Below are 16,429 nucleotides of genomic sequence, written 5' to 3'. Positions count from 1 at the left end.
TAATATATATAATTTATTTCCGAGTTCTGTCTATAATTATATAATTTATTTATATTTATTTAATTTATTTATTATACACACACACACTAATCCAGGTATATACATATATCTATATTCTGTATCTATGTGTGTATACATCTAAAAACCATGAATTCATATTGATACCTGTGATTCCAATCCAAAACCACAAGTTTTATTGAGAATTTCTCCCTTTATGTATAACTTCTTCCTCAAAGAGTGAGAAATTAGTTTTCCATAAACTAAAGTCTATTTACTTACTTAAGTGTAATACATCCAAAGTTGTTTCAGAATCACTAGCCCTGTGAGAAACAATTTTACTAACTAGATTATACTGTTATCTATAGTTCTTTTTGTCTTTACCCTTACAGTATTCAGTCAAGATACTGTTTTCACAGTTCTTTTAGGTTAAGTTGCTCCCTGCAAAGCTCAGTGGTAGAGAGGAAAGAGTTTGCAAAACTGTAAGTAGAGTTTCTCTTTCTCTTTTTTACTTACAGTTATTTTACAGTCTTGGTATTCTCTATTTATGTAATGGTAAGGCTATAGCTTTGCATAGAAATTTCATACTTGTGAAATGATTATGCATTGTTTGGGGAAGAAATTTTGGAAGGCTACTTACTATACATCCACCACTACCTTTGGTTACCTGGAAGTTTGAAAAGTTTTAATTTTATTCCAATTCAATTTATAATTTTCTTTTTCATAAGTCATCCATTTTATGCCCTATTGCCTATACTTTTTGGTAAAAATTTTATAGTGTTATCTTTGATGTTTAAGACATATGACCCAATGAGTTAAATTTTGCATATGGTAAGATATAATTGAGTTCATTCCTCCCTGCCTCAAGGATATTAGGTTATTTTTAACATCATTTCTTGAAAAGCCTTTTCAAGATTCATATAGAAGTCTTTTCAAGATTCATCTTTTCGGGGTGCCTGGGTGGCTCAGTGGGTTAAGCCTCTGCCTTCGGCTCGGGTCATGATCCCGGGGTCCTGGGATCGAGCCCCACATCGGGCTCTCTGCTCAGCAGGGAGCCTGCTTCCTCCTCTCTCTCTCTGCCTGCCTCTCCACCTACTTGTGATCTCTATCAAATAAATAAATAAAATCTTAAAAAAAAAAATTCATCTTTTCAAGATTCATCTAGAAGTATCATCAAAAATACTGATATAGGTGAATGAGGAGAATCGCTGGAGCAGGCAAAAAAGGGCAAGATCTCACGCACACGTTGGAGGATTAATATGAGATAGGAGCTGGATGTATTGCTGAAATCTGAAAGTTCTGATGCCTCCAATATTCTTTTTTTAAGTGACATGTAGATTTATTCTGGATTATCTACCATAGTCACAACTCCTATTTCTACCAACTAACACTTCCATAAGTAGTTAAACCTTAGGCTAATATTTAAAAATGGTGCATCCTTAATTCACCATTTATATACAGACTTCCTAGTAATCAAATTCATCAGCATTACTAAGCAACTAACTAAAATTTCCCTTCTTCACAAAGATTTATTGCCTGGAGTATAGCATTAAGGAATAAAGACTCTGTAAATGACAAAATGCTCAAATTCTATTTCTATTCATGACTGTAGGCACTTTCATCTCAGACCAAATAATACAGGAACTGATAGAAGTTTCACCTGCCTTCTTTGTTACTAGAAGCCTATATCGAGATAAAGCCACCCCAATGAGTAAGTCTATTTACCAGGGCCAGCTGGGCTTAGAGCTGAGCTGGGCACAGGAGGTAAGCAGATGAAAACACATGACTCTACTGTGCAAATGTTCTTTGACCCAAGCTGCACAAAGGCCAACAAATAGTGTAAACTCATAGCAAGTTCTCCAACTTCAATATCTTCTGGTTAATGTTTCCCCTCTAGTTCATCACAGTCAGGATTGGAACCCAGGCTGTCTGACTCCCAATTTGGTGTTCCTTCTCTTTTAGGATATCCTTGTCATGGCTCTGAAAAGGGTTATTGGAAATATATAGTTGCATGTTTCCATGGTGGAAACATCTGAATGCAAGAGCTGTAACTAATTAGGCCTTGTAACTTATTTTGCTGCTACATTACACCCTGGGCATCTGGATTCTGAGTCCAGGATGGTTCCAGTTTTCTTAATGAGAAAGAAAGCATGAGTATTTTTCTAGTTGTTCTTGGAGTCAATATTACAGTTAAGCTGTATTCCACATATTAACTAGTATATTGCTCAACAAAAGTGGAACTCAACAACACTTACAGATGAGAGAGCTCAGAAATAGACCCCCATAAATATAGTCAACTGATATTTAACAAAGGAGGAAAAGCAATACAAAGATCGTCTCCCTCTTCAACAGTGCTAGAACCAGACAACAACATGCAAAAAGTGAATCTAAACACAGACCTTAGCATCCTTCACAAAATTTAACTCAAAATGGATAATAGACCTAAAGATAAAACATAAAACTATAAAATTCCTAAAAGATAACACAGAAAAATATCTAGGTATGGTGGTGCCTTTTTAGGTACAACACCAAATACATGATACATTAAAGAAATAACTGATAAACCGACTTCATTAAAAAATTTCTGCTCTGTGAAAGACAAGATCAAGAACATTTGAAGACAAGCCATAGTATGGGAGAAAACATTTGCAAAAGACACATCTGATAAAGAACTGTTATCCAAAACATACAAAGCCCTCTTAAATCTCAACAATAAGAAAACAACCCAATTACAAATTAGGCCAAAGACCTTAACAGACCCCCTCATCAAAGAAGATATACAGATGGCAAATAAGCATATGAAAAGATTCTTCACATCATATGACATCAGGGAAATGCAAATCACAACAAGATACCACTACATGCCTATTATTAGAACTACATGCCTATTAGAACATGCCTATTAAAATTCAGAACACTGACAATGCCAAATGCTGATGCGGATGAGCAAGAGACTTTCATACATTGCTCGTGGGAATGCAAAATGGTACAGCCGTTTTAGAAGACAGTTTGGTGGTTTCTTACAAAACTAAACATACTGTTACCATACAATCCAGCAATTGTGTTCCTTTATACCCAAAGGAGTTAAAAACTTCTATCTACCCAAAACCTGCACATAGATGTTTACAGGAGCCTTATTCATTATTGCCAAAACTTGGAAGCAACCAAGATGTCCTTCAGTAGGTGAAGGGATAAATGAACTTGGTACATCCAGACAAGGGAATATTATTTAGCATTAAAAGGAAATGAGCTATCAAGCCGAGAAAACACAGGTGGAACCTTAAATGCATATTACTAAGTGAAAGAAGTCCATATGAAAAGATTACATACTGTATTATTCCAACTATATGACCTTCTGGAAAAGGCAAAACTATAGAGACAGTAGGAACATCAACTGGTTGGAATGGGGGAGCTAGGGACTATACAGGTAGAGCATAGAGGATTTTTAGGTCAGCGAAAATACTGTATAATGATAGACATATGTCACTGCACATTTGTCCAAACCCAAAGAATGTTTAACACCACGAGTGAACCCTAATGTAAACTGTGGATTTTGAGCAATTATGATGTGTTAATGCAGGTTCATCCTTTGTAAAAAGTATACTATTCTGGTGAATGATATTGATAATGGGGAAGCTATGCATGTGTGAGGCAAGAGGTATATGGGAAATCTGTACCTTCCTCTCAGTTTTGGTGTATAAGCCTAAAATTGCTCTTTGAAAAAAAAAAAAAAAGGCTTTAAGGGAGGGGATCCTGGCTGGGTCAGTCAGTAGAGCATGTGACTCTTGATCTCAGGGTCATGAGTTTAAGCCCCACATTGAGCACAGAGCTTACTTAAAAAAAAAAAAAAGACTTAAAAGGAAATCTCTAAAACACAGTAGTATTATTTCCAGATTGCAAGACCACAGGTAAATATTTTTCTACAACTTTCAATTTTCTATAATTGTATTTGATAGTATATTATTGCTAATTTAAAAAATTTAACAACTACCCTTTGAGGGGGAGGTCCATGAAGCCTCTCACATTCCATATGATGTCAACTTCAGACTCTATGTAGTCTCTTTATGGTTGCAAAAATTGCCCTTTGCAAGTGCATGTCATCTGAATCTAACATCCAGGTTACAGGTAACATTCCTTATCATGCTAGTAGAGCCACCTTCTGTAGAGTTTTATGTGTTAAATACATTGTCCACAGATTAACTAATGATTAGAAAGGTCACACTGCAACTACATAATGGATGACCAGTCTGTGGGCTCTATGGCCTTTCATTTTCCATTCCTGGTTGGGAATTATGCCCCGCTCCCTGATCAACCATCTATAAAGGTAGGGATTCTGAGGTGGGTAGACTTGGTTATATCATCACCCTGTGGCTAATTTAAATAATACCATGAGCAAAATCATACCAAGTTAAAACTGCAAATTCTTTAGAATAGCTGCTTGTGGTGACTGTAATTACGTTGCATAGACTAAAATGAGTAACATAATGAGAGCTTTTCACACCAGCAGCAGTAGTGTCTAGTACTGTATCTCCTGACCAAGAAAGTCAGTCCTCCCATAGTGACAAAAAGAGATTCCAATGGATTGGGGGCAAAGAATAGATGTCTTCTACCTTGGGAGGTGAAGTAGATACATGATTCACAGGAAGAGTGGCAGGATTTCCTTGACAAGGTGATTGTCCCTCTCAGTTCATCTAACTGTTTTGGGGACTGACTGGGCTATGTTCACTTCTCTTGCCATCAATTTATTTCTGGGTCTCTAACTTCAATTAAGTGCTCCCTGTTATGCCACATCCCATGCTTCTAGCATCCATGACAAAGACTTCTCACTTTCTTGGGCTCCATCAAGAGGCTGACACCGTCCATAACATGGCAATGATACTCCAGAATTCTCACTTCACATCCAATCTGTCTCTCTGTTTTATCCCTATACTCCCCAGCTTCTTACTAAAGTAAAGTCAGGTATTCTCCCCTCAATTGTGAAGAACAAGGTAGTTTTTTTAGTAAAAACTGAGTTAACACCACCTACAATCACAACCTCATTTGCCAATCCAGCATTATAAGCTGCCCATCCCAGAAGAAAAAAAAAAAAAAACTAAGAATTTTGTGGTGTTATGAATTGAGCCTGACTACAGACTCCAAAAAAGCTAGATCCAGGATGCAAGGTCCATCTTTGGTCCCATGCTTATTCCCTCATGCTAGCAATCAACCAACACCAAGGAGTTAGTTTCCCCCCCCAATGCTTTCTACTTTTAGATACACATGCCAGTATAAGATATATAAGCACTATATTTCACGTGACCATTTAGAATCCAATCCTCCTTTAAATTACATTGGCCAACAGAAGGTAATACTTTAGGTAGGAAATCCAGGTACTATTAAGGCCTTTGTACTAGTTCTTGGTGTCTTTGACCAATATGGTGATGCCATGTGCCACTTAGAATGGATACTACTGTAGCCTAAGCAGCGTGTTTACGCTGATTAGATGTAACTCCTTGCCAGTGCTATGCTGTCTCTGAATACTGATCCATATTGAGACACAAATTCTCCAGCAAGGAGAATTTGCTGGCCTTTAGGACTGAAGTCCATCTGCCTGCTGTTAGTGGTGGTTTATGCTTGGGTAGTGGGCGCTTTATGCTTGGGTAGTGGCAACATGTAGTCTGAAGCCCTACAAAACACATCATTCTCTGACTGGACATGAACCTAGCATCCTATTTGAACTGTCTATGGAAGTACATCCACTTTAGAATTTCATAGGGTGGAGAGGATCTGTCCTTTTGATATACTTATGTTCCTTATCAAACACTAACATATTTGGTCTGAGTGCAGACTCTGGCTCCAAAATGGAATTTATTAATGGACAACCGGGATCTCCATGGTCCAAATTACTCAGACAAACCCACTGCAACCATTTGAGTCTGTTGAAATCATCACCCAGAGCACCGAGTTACACCTCACTTGATACCATCCAGGACGCACATTAATTTTGCACATTAAGTGAACTGTCCAGGTGCCCAGTGAGTGAGCACTTTTCTGGACTGATGATGCATGATATCTATTAGTGTTTTAAGTCCCTGGTGATACTGAGCAAATCCATCAACAGAAAACTATACTGAGGACATACTGAGGATTGCTTTTTTTTTTTTGGTAATAAATCTCCAAACATGGAGATTTATGCTATCTAGCATGGGGGGACCTTAGGCAAGAGGTCTGAAGTTTTTAAAGGGATTTCAATACTTAGAAAATTATCCACATCATTATATAATGCATAAGAGTAAGTGAATAAATTTGACCAGGCTCTGAATTTTTTTCAGGTTGACTTCCTAGCCCACCAGCTAAACATGGATTACTACCATATTTACAGCAGTGGTTTTCAATCTTGGATGCCTTAGAACCATCTAGGAGGCTTAAAATTTTAAAACAGAAGTAAACAACAACAAAGAAACTATACTCAAGACCTACCCTAAACAAATTAAATCAGAATTTTCAGGGATGAGATTCAGCCATTAGTGGTTTTATTATGTTTGCTTTGTTTTTATCTGCTAAGTGATTCTAATATATAGCCAGGGTTGAGAATCAGGAATCTAGAGCAGTGGTTTTCAAACGGTAGACTATATCAATATTACCTGAAAGTGAATAAAAGGGATTGCTGGGTCTTACCTGTATCTACAGTTCCTGATTAGTTCTGGGGGGAAGCCTAAGAATTAGTAGTTCTAACAGTTTCCAGATGATACTATGCTGCCGGTTCAAAGACCACACTTTGAAAAAACCACTGATCTAGAGCATGTTTTTCAAATAATGTTTACAAATTATCTGAGAATATTAAAATATAGTCTCATTCAGTAGGTCTGCAGTGGAGTTAGAGATCTGTTTTTTGTTGTTGTTTTTAAGATTTGAGAGAGAGCACTCACTCGCGCACATGCGCACTCATGTGCACAAGTGTGTAGGAGAGAGGGGCCAGAAGAGAGAAGGAGACTCCCCGCTGAGCGTGGAGCCCCAACACAGGGTTCAATTCCACGACTCCGAGATTATAACCTGAGCCAAAGTCAAGAGTTGGACACTTAACTGACTGAGCCACTCAGGCACCTTGAGATCTGCATTTCTAAAGAGCTCCCAGGTGATACCGAACCTCCTCTGAGGCCCATATCTTTGAGTAGCAGGGAGCTAGGGCTAACAGTCATGTGCCTTCTAGCACACAAATTAGAAGCTGCTGGAAACATCCTGAAGAAGGCCAGTTTTGTATACTAATAATGAAGCGACTAATTTTGACTTCCTGCTCATCCCTGTTCCAGCAATCACCTGGACATACACAGTCTCCTGGAAAGTCTTGTGATTAGAATGTAATTATTGTAAAATAGCTAACATCTCCACTAAGGTGCTGCATTCCTCACATCTTACTTGATATAGCTAATCACTTCTTTCTCTTGAAATACTCCCTTCATTTGACTTCCATGACCCCACACCCTCTTGGTTTTTCTCCTGCCTCTCTGGTCACATTTTTTTCATCAGTTCTTTTTCAAGTTATACATTTAAATGTTGGAGTGCCACAGGAATCCATTTTTTTTAGATCTTCTCTCCATCTATACTTAATCCCTCAGTGATCTCATCCAGGTTCACGGCTTTATTAAATATTATCTACATACCAATAACACGTAAATTTATAGCAGCCTAGACTGCTCCCCTGAATCACAGACACATATGTTCAACAGCCTAATTCACAACTCCATTTGACTGTCTATTAGTATCTCATATTTAACACTTCTAAAACAGAGTTCATGGTCTTTTCTCCCAAAACATAAAATTTTCCCTTCCCACAGTCTTTCCCAGTTCAGTAATTAGCAATTCCATGCTTTCAGTTGTTTCAACCAAAAACGTGATTATCATTGACTATCACAAGTTATATCTGATCCATAAGCAAATCATGTTGTTTCTATCTTTGAAATATAGCTGACCTTTTCTTACTACCTGCACTGTTAGCATTCTGGCACAAGTCACCCATATCTCTTCACTAGATTATTCCAGCAGTCTTTTTCCATCTTGCCCCTCTCCCTGTCTGTTCTGAACCTTGGAGTCAGAGTGATCTTGATAAACCATTAAGTCAAATTATGTCATTAACTTGATTAAAGTGTTCCAGTAACTTCCAATCTCAAATGGGAAGACTAAAATAAAATCCTCTCAGCCCAGGAAGTCCTATGCAATCTGCCCCACAACCATTGCTTCAGCAGACCTCATTTCTTACTAATATCACTCAAATTCACTGCACTCCAACCACACTAACTTTCTGACTTTGCCTCACACATGAGCATTCCACTTCAGGGCTTTTGCACATGATAGTTCCTTTGTTTGAAATGTCCTTCCTTTAAAATACCCACACAGCAACACATTTCCTTATCTCCAAGTCTCTACTCAAGTGCTATACTTTACAGTGAGGCCCTCTTGACTACCCTATCTAAACTCTTTCCAATAGTTTCTAGTCTCTACCTCACTTTCCTTTTTTTTTTTAAAGCCCTTATACATAATATATACAGTTGGCCCTTGATCCACTTATATGGAGATTTTTTTTTCAGTGAGTATATTACAAGACTGTAAGTGTATTTTCTCTTCCTTAGGATTTTTTTTAAATACACTTTTTTAAGATTTTATCTATTTACCTGAGAGAGAGATAGAAGTGGGGGCCCAATCCCAGGACCCTGAGATCATGACCTGAGCCAAAGGCAGACACTTAACTGACTGATCCACCCAGGCACCCCTTCCTTAGGATTTTAAAAATCTTTTCTCTTACCTTACTTTATTGTAATTATATAGTATAAAATACATACCACATACAAAATATGTATTAATCAACTGTTTATGGTATTGCTAAGACTTCTGTTCAATAGCAGGCTATTAGTTAATTTTTGAGGAAGTCAAGTTATATGCAGTTTTTTTAAAAAATATTTTTATTTATTTATTTGAGAGGTAGAGAGAGACAATGAAAGAGAGAGTATGAGAGTAGAGAGGTCAGCGGGAGAAGCAGACTTCCTACTGAGCAGGGAGCCTGTTGTGGGACTCGATCCCAGGACCCTGGGATCATGACCTGAGCCGAAGGCAGTCGCTTAACCAACTGAGCTACCCAGGCGCCCCCTATACTCAGGTTTTCAACTGCATGGGGCAGTCAGTGCCCCTAAGTCCTGCACTATTCAAACACATTATAATTATATATAATACCATCTAATATATATACTATATACTATACATACTATACATATGTATATAACATATGGATATAGTACATATATAGTATTTACCATATATATATTGTATATAATATATATATACCAGATAATATATTTCTTGTTTATTCTATATCTTCCCCCAGTAGACATAAATTCCAAGAGGGTAAAGAATTTCATCTGTTTGGTTCACTGCTGTATCTCTAATGCTAAGATTAGTCCCTGAAAAATAATAGGTACTCAATAAATACTTGCTGAAAGAATAAGAAATACCCATTTCTATGCTAAGATGTGTCCCAAATGCCACCGAAGAAAGTGTCTGAAGAAAGTGAGAGTGACAGACTGTGGCAAGTAAATAAAAGATAAAAACAGAGTTGATCAACGGATGTGGCAATGTGGAGATCATTGGTGACCTTGATAAGAGCTGCTATGGTAAAACAGAAAGACTGAAGGGACAGAAACAGAAAGGACTGAATGGAAGAAAAAGAACTGAAGGGGCATCTGGGTGGCCCAGTCAGGTGATCATCTGCCTCCTGGTTTCAGCTCAGGTCGTGATCTTGGCATCGTGAGACTGAACCCCGCATTGGGCTCTACATTCAGCGTGGAGTCTGCTTGAGATTCTCTCTCCCTATCCCTCCATCCCTCCCACTCACACTCTCTATAAAATGGATAAATCCTTAAAAACAAAACAAAACTGAAGATAGTGAGTACAAATAACTCTTCCAAATATTCTCTCTTAACATGAGACCACTGCATATGATGCTATACCTTCCCAGGATGCTATACCTTCATTCATTTCTTTTGATGACATGTCCTCCAGTTTTCCTTAAAGACCCAGTTAAAGTACTATATTCACTAAGAAACATCGTTGTGAACTGTTATGTCCCTTGCACATACCAGATTACAGGTATACCAGCGCTATCCCTAGTATACACAGTATCCTAAGTAATTCTTCACTGGACTGATTGTATCTTTATACTCATAATATTTTCAGGCAGGACCCTTACACAAAGTTAATGCTCAATAAATACAGGTATCTCCCATTTTGGGTTTTTTTTTTGAAAGTTCATTACGCCACCCTGCTTTACTAAAGACCTACTTTAGAACCTGTTTTCACTAACTGAAAGGAATCTTAAAAGGAACTTATCTTTCACCGAAAAAAGGTAAAAAACAGAAATAGCATTTCTTTTACTTCAAGCTGTCACAGAGCATATACCCCAAGCAGGGAGAGTGGCCCCCCAAAGCTCCTTGCTTGGAACTACATTCAGCATCCCAGCATCAAGCCGTCATATTTTTGAAGTGTGTCTGTGACCATGTGTGCTTTATATTTCAATTTAATTTGTGCATCCATTAGCAATATGTAACTAAGGTATCAGAAAAGCTAAGAGAAGTTATTTTTTGGGTCTAGGAATGTACAAAGTATTTTCCATATGATTAATGGTAATTGTTTCTTTGCTTTACACCATTTTGGCTTAAAAAAGTTTCACAAGAACATGCTACTCTCAACAAGGAAACCTGTATTTCCTTGAGGTGTGAAAAGGCCTTGAACAGTAAGTTCTTAATGGTTCTAAGAACTTATTATTCTACATTTTCCTTCATTTATATCTAAAATATATTTCATTAGTTCCCTGCATATTCAATGAGACATTATAAAACAATAGTAGTTATTATAATGGAAATCTAAAAACCTGACATTTCCCTTAATAAAGATATATTTAGGGGCTCCTGGGTGGCTCAATGGGTTAAGTCTCTGCCTTCGCCTCGGGTCGTGATCTCAGGGTGCTGAGATCAAGCCCTGCATTGGGCTCTCTGCTCGGTGGGGAGCCTGCCTCCCCCTCGCTCTCTGCCTGCCTCTCTGCCTACTTGTGATGTCTCACTCTCTGTCAAATAAATAAATAAATTTTTTTTTAAAAAAGATACATTTAATTTACACTTATGACAACTTGAACTATTATTCCAGATAATTCCTACCTCTCCCTGAAAACATCTTTTAATTTTATCCCTTAAACTATGCAGTATTTATAAAACAAATAATAAATGTTTTGATATCCAAACACAAAAGATGAAATCTTACAGAATACAATCATTATATAGTTTGTGAAAGTTAAGCTCACCAAATTCTAGTAACTTAAACATAGGGACATTTTACTAAATCTGTATATATGCTAATATTTTTGGAAGTACTGCTTCTAGATATTACACAGTGCTTAAGAAAATTATGGTATTAGGTTTCAAGGGAGGTTTACATCCATTTCTCAAACTGCTTATGTAAAGAATTCTACGCATGCATGTTTTGGAATACAGATTGACAGTGAGCTTCCCAAACAGAATCATCTAGAGCAATTGAAAAAAAAAAAAAAGATTTCTGGACTTCAATTCTAGAGGATTCTGACTTAGTGCACCTGAGAAAAAGTCTAAAAAATTGGCAAGAAGCTCTTTAAATGATTCTGATGATCGGCCAGTTATGGGAAACACTGGCCATATAACTGAAAACATAAGTAGGCAACAAGTAGATCTGCAGTAATTCCTTCCAGACTTTAAAAAGTTGCACCTTGAACCCATACAAACACAAAAAAATATTGACCGACCAATATTGACCGACCATAAAATCAACATTCTGAATTGCTTTTCCAACTATAATTTGACTCATATAACTCAATTCCTATACCATAAATAGAGCTGTTGAAAACCACTTTTACTAGATTGCAGTGAAGCTTCATCTTTTTTTTTTTGTTTTCTTTCCTGTTTTTTTTTTTTTTTTTAACCCCCCTCTGAATCCATCAGAGTTCCCAACTCAGCCATGGCTGGGGAGGAAAAGCCACAAGGTCAGGCTTCTCCTCACTCACCAGGTTCTCTCTGGTCAGATGATCAGTTTTCTTTCTTAAGAACACTACCTACCACAATTGAAGAAAAAAGCTACTATAATTCCATTTTGTCTAAGAAAAAAAGTCCCATCCAGAAGAATGATTATCATCATTCTAACCTGCAACCATTTAATATGGTATGCTTCCCAAAGTATCTCAGAGGCATTATATAATTTAGGCTCATCACTAACTTGTGAGATACCTTCACCATGTTTAGAAAAAAAAGGAGGGGTGGGCACCTGAGTGGCTCAGTTGTTTAGGATAAGCATCTGCCTCTTGATTTCAGGGTCCTGGGATGGAGTGCCCCTCGGGTTCTGTGTTCAGCAGGGAGTCTGCTTGTCCCTCTGTCTCTGTGCCCCCAACACGTGCGAGTGCTCTCTCTCAAATAAATAAAATCTTAAAACAACAACAACAACTTAAACTCTATACCTAGAAAATACAGAAACAATGGGCACAGGCAGTTGAATATGGAGGTTCACTTGCATAAGAAAACCAGAGTCAGGTACCAAAATGTACCAAGCTAACTATAGCTTGACCACCATCAGTGGTCCTCACGAGTGATAAATGATTTGAAAATGGCCAATCATATTCACCACTTCAAGAATGAGCTTGACAAAAAAGTGTTGGGACATAACAAGGAAAATAAATTTTAGGGGTGCCTGGGTGGCTCAGCTGGTCAAGTGTCTGACTCTTGATCTCAGCTCAGGTCCTGATCTCAGGGTTTTGAGTTCAAGCCCACCACTGGCCTCCACACTGGGCATGGAGCCTACTTTTTAAAAAGAAAAATAAAAAGTTAAGTTATTGCACCCTTTGGGAAGACAACTGAGAAAAGTTTCAAAATACAGACCAAGCTATAGATGGCATCTTGTACTAAAACCAGTAGTCTAGACTTTCATAATTTATAATTTAAACCTGTAATAAACACTTAAAAGCTGGAGAATTTTATCAGTAACTTGAGACACAGAAAAAAAAAGAAAGAAAAACTGACCCTAAAATTCCTCTATTATTTCTGACAGTAGAATGAATTTCTACATGATTCTGTAGTACTGAAATAAATAAAACTAAAGGATAAATTACTAGAGAAGTATATGTAGATAGATGGCAAAAATAAGACAACCACAAGCAACACAAAATGGTAAGACAAGTCAGGTGGCACCACTATTGTCCATACGAGATGCAGTAAGATGACAGAACTGGTAAGCAAATGACAGTCTTTAGATTCAATATAGCACCTATATTTTCAAAACCTAAGGCCAACAATCTGCTCATTCTGGAATAATCTTAGCCCCAGACTAAGTCATATTTGACCAATAAATTCTACGTAAGTTTCAACAAAATATGGAAACAAAACATGATAAAAATAGGATTGACTTTTTATTACTAAAGCTAACATTACAATAACATTGTTTTCCAGCATGTATTACAGTAACATTGTTTTCCAGCATGTATCACATTTATGAGTATTACATTTTTTGTTGTGACATAATTGAAAAGTTACTGGAGTAGTTTCTATACTTACATTTCAAACACTAAATTGACAAAAATTGAAAGGTTTAAAAATTTAATCAGTTTCACAAACAAGAATGATCTGTGTCATTATTGTTTGAAATAAAATTTCCAGAGCTCTTTCACTGATTTTTAAGTTACAATCTCAGCACTGTATCCAATACATGCCACTAATTTCAAGATGCTAAATGATACAGATTTCACTACCCCAATGCAATGTTTTGAGAAATCTTTTTGTTATCGATTACTTTAAGGATGAACTTTTGCATAAAATCATAACCATGTATCCAATTATGGCAAAAATTAGTTTGTCATTTTGAGATATATGTTTGGGCTGCACAACTCTATATACCAAAAAAGACAAAAGCATTACCTTCCTTAGTTTACTAAAATAACATAGCTTTAATTGCTTCTGGAAGAATAAACAAAACATATTTTATCCCATCAAATACATCATATTTGATACATAAAACCTCAGTACTACACTGCTCTCCACTACCAAGGAATAAAACACAATAGAAGTGCACCATGAGAAGACTTCGAAATCGTTCACACATACCCCGCCTACTGAATTCAACCTAACAGCTAGTATCTGGAAGAGGGCTTCAGTCACCGTGGCTTCAACTAAGTAATACTACTCTCCCCTGTACTGTGGGAGACCTAACAAAAGGAAAAGGAGAGAAGAACTGTAAATGACTCGGGAAAAAGACAAAGAATTGGGGTAAATTCTACTCTTGGGGTGAATGAATGGGTGAATGAATAAAAACCAACCAACAAAAACACCATAATCTCAGTTTTTGCTCTCCTTATCTTTACTCATTTTGCTCTACCTTTAGGTTTCCTTCTCCCTTTTAAAGACCAGAGTTCTATAGAGATCCCACAAACTAGAACTATGTTATTTACAGAATGTAAATACCAGAGCATCTTGCCTACAAGATAGCAAATGAAGATACTGGACTTGAAATGCCCAATTTAAATCCTGTGGAACATAAATAAAGAAGACTGAGCAACCAAGTCAAATCATGGTATCTCTGTTAAAAACCCAGAAGCAGCACACAAACACGTTCTCAAAATGTTTTTAAATATATTCTCCTGTCAAGGACAAAAATGTTGTGCTTGAAACATAATCAATGACCTAGAATCATTTCTGCAGCTTTTAACTTTATTTGTCAAAAAAGTTCCACTGAGACACTGATTGGAAATTAAATTTCGAATATACCGCTCACTAAAATGTAAACAAGCACTGACACCAATTTTAAGATAATGCCCAAAGACTAATTAAAATGGGGGGGGGGTGTTAAATAAAAAGCACAAAACTGAACTTATTAGGAGTGCTTTAAGGAAAAACAAAAACAAGAGAATTAGAAATCAGAGGTAATCACTTTCAGCTGCTTCTTCAGATTAAACCCTCCACACCAAAGTGCCCTCAGGTGTGCAAATTGTTCATTTCCAATGAATCACCTGAAGGCTGCCGGGGTTTCTTTTCTGTCTGCTGATAACAGTAGGCAGTGAAATCTGAACTCATTATTATGGCCACGAGGTGAGTGCCCTCCAGGCTGCCACCTGCGCGCGCTTCCCAAGACCTAGTATTTTAGAGCCTACAGCTCGCGGTGTTTTTGTCAGTTTCCTATTAGGTAAAGGATTTCCACCTTGGTACTTTAAGAACTCGTTTAATAAGAAATCTCCGGCGGGATTTAAAGGAATAAACTGCTACCAAAATAACCTTTTTGCAGTTTTCATAAATTTGAAGGAGGAAGTGGGCACAAAGCCATAAAACCGAACGCCCAGGTGTCACCGCACCGACCCGACGGAGAGACTCTAGAACACGGAGACGGGGAAAGGCGTTTGTCGGGTGTCACCAGGGTGGATCCGGGACAAGACACTGGCGGGTTTCTGCCTGGGGCGATGCTCCCCGCAGGAGCGGGTCACGGCAGGCACCCAGAAGGACGCGCAAGTGCCAACTCCGCGAGCGGTTCGCGGGGCTGACGGCCGCCCCCGCCCCCCCGTACCTGATGATGTCGTCGCTGTGGCCCCGGTAGAACTTCTGTCGATGCTCCCGCGGGCTGTACACCACGCCGACGCCCGCCACGAAGTACACGATCTCCTTGGCCGCCGTGTAGTAGAGGTTGTTGCGGCACTGGTGGCCCCGGTAGCCGTACACCCACTCGAGCCGCAGGTGGCAGTTCGGGGCGCTCCGGGCCGCCATGTCGGGGCGCCCACCCCGCCGCTCCAGCTCGGGCCCGCGGCGGCGACAGGCGGCCGCGGCCCGGCGAAGAAAGCCCTCCCGCTGGCGGCCGGGACTTCCCGCCTGCCGCGTCCTCTAAGCCGCGCCGGGCAGGTGCATGTCGCCTCTTCTGGCCGCCGCCGCCGCCTCAGCCCACGGGCGGGAGGAGAACCCTCGCCTCGCGGAACATGCTGAGGGCCGCGGACGCCGCCGGCCGTCAAGTGAGATGCCGCGCGCCCTGCGTCCGCCTAGGCTCGTCTCCGCGGCCCGCAGCGCCCAGGCTTTGAGCCGAGCCGAGCGAGGTCCCGCCCCCCGCCTCCACTCCTCAGCCACCGCCCGCGCAGCCGACTCCCCGCCCGGGTCACCTGCGGCGTTCGCGTCCGGCCGCGGCCTCGTCCCAGTCCCTCAAGCCCCGCGCGCTCGCGCCGCGCGTCCCCGGACCGAAAAAAGCGGCGGCGCGGCCTCGCGTGGCCCCGCCCCCAGCCGCCGTCGCCGCCCACGCCGCCCGCGCCCGTTTCGCCCCGCCCTTCTCAGCTGGAGACAGTGAGGGCATGCGGAGCGGCAGGCGACCACTGCTGCGCGGCTCTCCTCCAGCGACGGAGCCCTTACACACCCGCACCCTCCACCCC

The 16,429-nt window shown here is 39.6% G+C and overlaps 1 protein-coding gene across 1 annotated transcript in view; it reads right to left on the bottom strand.

The window, feature by feature from the left end:
• The window catches only part of EML5 (EMAP like 5), a 170,979-nt gene extending 155,065 nt beyond the window's left edge, over nucleotides 1–15,914 (bottom strand). Inside the window, exon 1 of the mRNA XM_080807497.1 lies at nucleotides 15,586–15,914. Within this exon, the coding sequence (XP_080663623.1) occupies nucleotides 15,586–15,782 (197 nt within the window). The 5' untranslated portion in view covers nucleotides 15,783–15,914. The remainder of the gene's footprint in view (nucleotides 1–15,585) is intronic.
• Between the last annotated feature and the right edge of the window lie 515 nt (nucleotides 15,915–16,429).

The sequence above is a fragment of the Martes martes genome (genome assembly GCF_963455335.1).
Source record: "Martes martes genome assembly, chromosome: 7".
NCBI classification, from domain to species: Eukaryota; Metazoa; Chordata; class Mammalia; order Carnivora; family Mustelidae; genus Martes; species Martes martes.
This window is presented reverse-complemented; position numbering and strand designations above follow the sequence as displayed.